At 46.2% G+C, this 7,916-nt stretch overlaps 1 protein-coding gene across 1 annotated transcript in view; it reads left to right on the plus strand.

Moving 5' to 3' along the window:
* LOC104501227 (ankyrin-2-like) overlaps positions 1 to 7,916 on the plus strand; it is a gene marked incomplete at its 5' end in the record, with an annotated part of 62,548 nt that overhangs the window by 21,787 nt on the left and 32,845 nt on the right. The window contains one exon of the mRNA XM_010145004.1: positions 7,769 to 7,906. Coding sequence (XP_010143306.1) covers positions 7,769 to 7,906 — 138 coding nt within the window. The remainder of the gene's footprint in view (positions 1 to 7,768; positions 7,907 to 7,916) is intronic.

A 7,916-nucleotide genomic window follows, 5' to 3' on the forward strand; every position in this document is an offset into this window, starting at 1 on the left:
AGGGAAGACCAACTCCAGTGTTTGTCATCATTGCTAAAAAAAACCCCAAGGATTTTTTTGTTACTCTCAAATGAGTTTGCAACAGACTTACAGTCCTTAACTTTCAAAACTACTATGTGGACTGACAGGCAGTCCTGGTCTCGGAGAGGAACACTACTGTCGTAACAGCGACTGCAAACCGACATCTCTGAGGAGTTTGTTAGGTGGTAGCAGGATATTTGGCTGTGACCAGTGTTGTCTGGATTTTGAGCTCTAAAACTAACAAATGGCATGAAAACACTCCCTGTGTATGGTATGGACATGTTTATAGATATGTATGCACACTGTCAAACCTTTCTGGGGCGTTATTCCAGCCCTAAACGACTGTCAGGCTTCTCCCAAAGGGTGTAGTCCTGATCACTTTCCGAAGGGGAGATCTTTCCAACCAGAGCATGAGCTGAATGCTTCCTAGGGGAGTGGCATTTAGTTCTTGGCTGTGCAATCGTTTTGTGATTAAATTTAAAAAAATAGTAGTGATGGCTAGCTCTGTTAGGATGGCCAGGGCTCTAGTGGTAGGATGAGACTATCTGATTTAACAGGAGCAACGCTGGCTGCAGCCTTGTGTGAAACAGTGACATTTAACACCAGTTATGTCTGTCTTTTTATACATTCCAGCTAACTTGCTCCTAAATATTGTGATAAATTTCTCAGCCTTTGGAAAAGACTGTTCAATGCTTTGTTTTTATCTTGCTTAGATTTGTCCGAGCCATTAAGTTACCACAAACTGTTGGGGTGCAGCTTGGTTTTACCTCTTTTTTTTGAAAAAGCATTGACCAGTAGAGTTTCCCTTGTTTAAACGTGGAACAACTGCACAAGTACTGTGTGCACGACTGTGGCGTTCGCTTCACCAGAACACCACCAAACCCATCTGTCATTTATACCCCTCTGGTCACCTACACCCTCCTTCAGCCACAGGCACACGCTGTTCCTGGGGGCTTACGAACGAGCAGCGCTGCAGGGGCATGGCCTCAGTGTTACCCGAGAGACCGGTGGCGTGCAGAATTCAGACGGGTTTTATAGAGTTGGCAATCCGAGGACAAAATGACGCTATTCTCTCCCTGCTAATTGTTGGTGGGGTCTTACGACCTCCCGTTGCAGGGAAGTGTTTTGGTGCAACACCCCCAGGCAGAAGGATGCATTTATAGAGAACTGTTCTCTTGGTGTGGAATTCCTCAGGCAAATATTTCAGCCTTTGCAGAGCTCACCAAAACTTCTCCTGTCTCTGGAATTTCAGAAGGGGATAGTGTTTTTTGACCCTCCATTTAATATGTAAATGTAATTTTTCCTTCAATATGTTGATGATTTCATCAATAAGGCAAGAAAAGCAAGATCTGTGGTCAGAGTCCTTGGCAGCCATTTCGAAAACAAGAAGATAATTCTTAAAGAAAGAGGTGACACTCTTTTGCTGCTACCATCTCTGCATAAACCTCTCCTGGTCGTTTAGCACAGCTGGCAGTTTGTGAACACATTGGCTGAAGGAAAAAGTATGAATTCCTGCATTTAAACTTCCCTTCAGCCAACACACTGACTTCTCCTGAGAAAACTGGTGGTCCTACCTACGGAGCAAAGCGCAGGATCTCTGAACGTGCCACGAAGTTTGGGTGCTAAAATCCAACAGGATGAGGAGATACTAGGTATAATTCCCCGCTGACGCGTTTTGAGAGTGGCACTGGTGCAGGCAGCAGGCCTAATGTGCGTCATGCCTCACGATATCCCCTCGTGGAGAACACCTCTGTTTTCCTTAAGCTGGAAGGCAAAAACCCACTGAACAGAAAGATTTCTTTCCGCTTGCAGCAGTTAGACGTTGCTCGACAGTGTTCTTCTGTCTCTACCACTCGCAGTAGTTAGGTGTGAATGGAAAGATAAGACTGACTAAGATTTTAAAGTGTAAATTATATGTATTTTCATACCTGGCTTCTGGTGATAACAGTGAAAGAAGTTTCCACAGTGGAGTTGCACAGCTGATGCTTCTCAGCATTTTGCTGGCAGGTACGCAAAGGTTTGTAGGTGAGAGAGGCAGATCTGGCGGGGTGTCAGGGCCACGGCTCTGCGAGGGAGCAGCTTTGGGATCATGCTTTGTTATTAACTTGGTATCAGAGCAGCTCTGCTGGCGTTCCAGCTCTGACTGCTCCCAGTTAATGAACGAGACTGCTTTCTTTTATATGATTTGATGAAGAAGGTTCTATGTGACTCATGGATGGTCCAAGTGTATCAGTGCTTGTCTCTGACAAAACTAAACGGCTGGGATATTATCGATAGTGAACTTACCTTTCTGCAAGTTGTTGCTTCCGTCAGTGAAAGGGAGAAGGATGAGGGAGTGGGCAGCTCAAACTGTGACAAATAATGTGAATTATCATTCTTAGCTGCATGTCTGCAAAAAAGGAGGCTGGATCCTTGCTAACAAGGTAAACAAATATATTTCAAATGCTGTATTTTGAACCCATATGATTGTTTTCCCTGACATGCGATGACTTTCCTGGAAACAGTTAGGGAAACAGGACCTGGCAGCGACCAGCTGATAGTCATTTCAGAAATTGGGAAGTCTAAAGGATTTCAAATTCTGCTGTAGCCTTTGTGCCTTTTATTCTGAAAGTTCCAGCACGGATAAAGAGCACGTGTGTTTCACAAGCAGCAAATCGCTCTTTGTGTCCGTGGAAGGAAATGGCAAAGGAGATTGAATGTAATCAAGAGCGGCCTCAGAAAACTAACTGGCCATGAGAGACACTGCTGAGAGCCTGAGCAGGTCCAGCTGAAAGGCTGCAATCTCTCATTCTGCCATGCAGAGCAAACGGAGGACAAGAAACATGGACAGAACGTAGTGCTAGGGCATGTGGAGACAAGGAAATGGTGGTTTCTGGCATTACCAGAAACCCGGGCTGGAATGACCTTAGCGGGCTGACCCTGTGATAGACCGTGGTCCAAGTTCTGGATGTGGATACCTCAGCCAGGCAGCATGTCCCTTATTGGGATTCTGAACAATGACCTAAATGGACATTTCAGGGATCTGACCTCAGTCTGAGCACGAGTGTAGAGAAACCAGGTCACCCCACTTTCCTGCTGCAGCGGGAGCAGCCACGTGTAAGCCAGGCTGTTTCTGTCGGCCTCTCTTCCCTACTCATCCTTGCCTTCTCCCACGTAATGAGTATATGTATGTTCATGTGTTTCATTTAGAAATCTGTTTCATTGCTTCCAGTATTTCAGTATTTCATTTAACTCATTCTTTTTTCCCCTTTCTTTTCCTTTTTGATGTTAAATCATCTATTCTATTGCAGATGCTCTTCTCCATGTCTTGATCATGACAACAGCAGGTGAACTTCTGCATCATTTCTTTCTTTAATACATTGCACTTCTTACCCACCCTATTTATCCTCCTCTTTTACCTCACTTCAGGATGCTTTAGTGTTTTAATAGTGCATGTTAGCCACAAGAAAAAAAAAATCTCCTCTGACTAGCAGTAACAGTTACACAGGGCCCTGTTTCTCTAAGTAAGTGCTCGCTTTTCCCATCTGCTATGTCCTCTGTAAGAAAAGGACACTGGACACGTAATAAATCCACTGCCAAAAATCTTAACGCAGCTCCTTATACGTTCCTAGACTGTTGTAACCGCTGATTTTATTAACAACGCATTTTCTCTGATGGTGGCATGGTTTAATATTAATAAAAGAAAGGACCCGCCCCAAAACAGTCCAAGGTAGGTAGGTTTAGCTTCAGCTAACCTAGTGGATCTAGTGGAACAGAAGCACAGACCAGTGTATTTAAATTATCATGCCACGTGCATTTTCTGAGTGACCTCCCTTACTCCGTGGGTGAACCCCTGGCATGGTGCAGCCTGCACAGACACCTGAAGCGCTTCCTTCCCAAAGGAGCCGACCTTCACTTGGCAAACGGAGTGTTTAGGGGCACAGAACCTCTTCACCTCCTCTAACACAGAACTGCAGGAAGGTGGAAAATCTTCTTAAATATTCAGTTGTGCAAAATTATGGAAACCCAGAGTAAAGCCCCATATTTGTAGGCCATGTCACTCAGTCTCTCTAAGGCAGTGAGGAGCACGCTACCGTAAGTTACTACTGCAGTGGTTTCCTGAGTAGGATCATGTTTTTTGTCCTCCTGGAATGTGGATTCTGCCTTGGTTCTGTATGGCATGGTTGAGCCACACAGAACCACCCAGTGGGAAGCACACTGAGGGAGTTAATGACTTGCTGTGGACTTCAGCGGGAGCTGGACCAAGGCCTTTTTTCTTAATTTCAGAGCCTCTGTCGCTTTTCCTTCTCCAGCTGAACCCTTCACTTTGGCTGAAGCACCCTGATTGTTTGTTTCTGCTTCTCCACACTGCGACTAACACTGAATGCTGCTATCTCCTCGTTTCCCAGTTTCTTTTCAAAATTAAGATAATGGACGCAGAAAAGTTCTGAAATGTGTCTACAATGAATGTGCCCTAGTCAAGAGCTTCTTACTGTTTCCTGCTACCTGGCGAGAGCATGCGTGCCTGCCGCTAGCTAGGTTGGGAGAAGAACCCTGCCCGCACTGACCCTGTGAAAGTGGTTTGGTGTGTTCAAAGAACTGGTGCCTGTTGTCGAAAGACTCTTGATGGTGCGAGGTTTGCATGGCTCTGCCAAGGATTCTGCAGGGTGAGGAGCACGTCTGAGTGCCAGCACGCTTGCGTTCGCAGCCACCCCGGGCTGTGACCCCCTCCACGTCACACAAGAAGGATTTTCTTTCACCCCCCAGCGCTGTCACATCTGTTTTTTTATTTTATTCGCTCATCCTGCCGATAGCTTTCCCATGAGCGTGGGTAGAGACTAAACCAGGGTAATTCCACATGAGCAGTTCTGATGCAGTGCTGGATCGATCTGTTCACTTCTTTTGCCCATCTTCATTTTAACTGGCTCACAGGAGTGTTTTCCTGCTTATCAGCTGTCCAGAAGATTTCTCCTGTTTCTATTGTTTTCCCTGTCCTCAGTTTTAGCTCATTTCTCCTAACCACAACTTGTCTGTGCTAAGGTTTTCCTGCCTCATTACACCTTTTTTAACCCCTTTGAAAATCACAGCTATTCCATCGATGTGGAGTTTCAGTAAAGACTTATGGGAACTGTAAGTTCCTGGCATTTTGGTTTCTTATAATTTTTTATTTAGTTTTTAATATTATCATTATAATATACCATTCAGTAAGAGAAGCACCCATACACCTCACCTGCAGGCAGGATATGTGATGTTAGGGCTACTCCTGTTGTGTCTGTCTGTCTTTTTGACCGTGGGATTTGTAATGAAAAGGTGCCACTTCCCAGAGCGCTGGCTTCATCGGCTGGGTTGGTTTGTTTGTCTGAGTACAATCTCTTGGTATGTCAGTCTTGTCACTTAACAACACCCGGTAAAAGGAACATTAGGGAGAGGAAAAGAATGTGTGTGCGCGTGGGCAGCTAAATAATTGGTGTTTTACATTTCCTTTATATTAGTCATGCAATTTTTTCACTTTCCTAAACGCACATTTCAGAACACAGCGTTTTACGTCCTGCATTCGTTTTGTATGATTTATTTGTATACGGATACACACAGTCCTTTGAAACAGCAAAGCTCTTCCAGTCCTGGAACAGCAGTGTCACCACCCAGGTCACCTGTTATGTAGCAAACAGGCAGAGAAAGAGGCAGAAAGTGCTTTGTTATTCATTGTTTGCTGGACTGTGCGGCATGTCCAAAATAACGCGAAACGTGCTCATTAAAAAAAAAGAGCAGAAGAGAACTTGTTATCGTTGTGTCCACCTTCCAGTGATGGACCACTTGCCGTGGCCTGTTCTTCCACGCGCTGGAGCACTGGTTGGTTTTGGTCGCAGATGACTGACCCACCTTGTGTAGGCTCACCGACAGACCTGGCCCTGACCCCCCAGGCACATTCAGCAAACTTGACCTGAAAGAGAGTCGCAGCCTGAAGGCCTGAGCACACACCACGAACCCCCTGCGTCCCGAGGGCTTGCTAGAGACACCCGGGGAGATGAGCTGAGCAGGACTTAAGACAGACAGATGGCCTGGCACTGATACTTCAGTGACCGACAGCAAAAGAGGGTGGTTCAAATACACAATCTTGAGTGTTAATGTCAATAACGAGAATAATTGAATCCTACACACGGTGTTCATGACAGCTTATACAGTGAAAAAGGTGAATGCTAATTTCCCTCAGTAAGCACGCTCGTTAGCTTCTGCTAATTGCGGGGTTAGTATTTCTGTTGCTCATGGCATTAGCATCAAAATGCGCAACTCTTCTTCCAGCACTCCGTGTTATGTTTTCCTTTTCTTTCTTTCCCCCTGTTAAAACCACAGAAACACCAGCCTGTAAGGAATGAGCTAATGGTTGTACTCCCCAGACTTTTACACTAAACAAAACCTAGAGGTATCTGACTGGCAGTAGAATAGGAGCTGCATGTGTGGGAACGACTGGCATCCGTGGTGCATGGTGTGCTTCTGACTGGCGCTTTGGCTCCCTTCCATCATCCATTTGTGGGGACTTGCACGGTGTGTGGCGTGTTGTGTTTTTCCAGCATGTGGAAAGGTGGGGAGCTGAGTGGACAGTGGATGGGTGCAGAGGTGTTTGCCCAGCACGGTCAGGGGGACGGAGGAGAGCTACCTGCCGCTGGTACCCGTGTTACAAGGGCTTTTCTCTATTGCAGGTCCTTCAGTAGCGTTTCCGCGGCTCCTCGCGTGGTGGTTCTATTTTAGTGGCTAGAAGTAGGCCTGACACCGTTCGGTCTCATCTGCTCTTTCACTTCCAGCCACCTGACATTCCCATCCCACATCAGGCATGATCCTAAGTCCTCGATCAGTAAAAACTAATGAAGTCCAAGAATGTCCCCAGTCGTTGTAACAAATCTGCCAAAATCTACCTGGTGGTTAAATATGGAACGATAAAAAGTTCAGCGTTAAAGAAATCCCACAAAATGTTTTTCTCCCTTTAAAAGAAAAGAAAGAAATAAGACAATATTTACCTCGTGCTAGAGGAGGGCTCTCTGTAGATGGCTTCTGCACCTCCGAGTTTTCCACTGGGGCGTTGTATTGCTGTGCAAAGTAAACTGGGGAAAAAAACCCCTAAATGATCCCCTTACACAGTGACTGTAGCTGTTGTCAGCTCTCCGAGATCCAAACTTGCTCTTCAGGCAACAATGACACGTTGGTTCCTATATAAATGGGTGCTAGCTCCGCGATGTACCACGATTTGGATCTGCACGCTCCAGAGTGAAATCCGATTGGTTTTTCAATAAATCCAAACCCTTTTTGTAAAAAGAAATTGCAGCTTATCAAAGAACTAGAAAATTGTGTAGAAGGCCTAAAAAACCCCCAACAGCCCCTCTAATCAGAACTGGCCTTATGTGCTCGAGCCACTTTCCCCAGGAAGGTGCACTTTCAGAATGCAGATGCTTGCAGGTGCAGAGCAGTGACAGTTGCGCACGCCGTTGTCTCCAGCAGGTGCACACACGTTGACTAGTGACTGCTGGCGCTTTTGCCAACAGCAGCACCGTAAGAGAAGACTCGGTGTGAAGAGCTCCTAGACAGCAGTGGTCAGCTGAATCAGTAACTGGCCTTAGCATGATTTGGTGCTTCACGTGGGAGAAAGGCTTTTTCTAAGTGTGTCCGTCTCGAGAAAGCGCTGTGTTGCCATACGGCGTTCGTTACGTATGTGCAACAGAACCAGAGGAATTCCGGTGTGGTTTGTATCTCACTATTTTTTTTCCTGATTTTTCAGCTTCCTGGTTAGTTTCATGGTGGACGCTCGCGGGGGTGCCATGAGAGGCTGCAGACATAACGGGCTCCGCATCATTATTCCTCCGCGGAAATGCACCGCTCCCACCCGCGTGACCTGCCGGCTGGTGAAGCGACACCGGCCGGGGGCG

This window comes from Buceros rhinoceros, unplaced genomic scaffold (genome assembly GCF_000710305.1).
Source record: "Buceros rhinoceros silvestris isolate BGI_N320 unplaced genomic scaffold, ASM71030v1 scaffold13111, whole genome shotgun sequence".
NCBI classification, from domain to species: Eukaryota; Metazoa; Chordata; class Aves; order Bucerotiformes; family Bucerotidae; genus Buceros; species Buceros rhinoceros.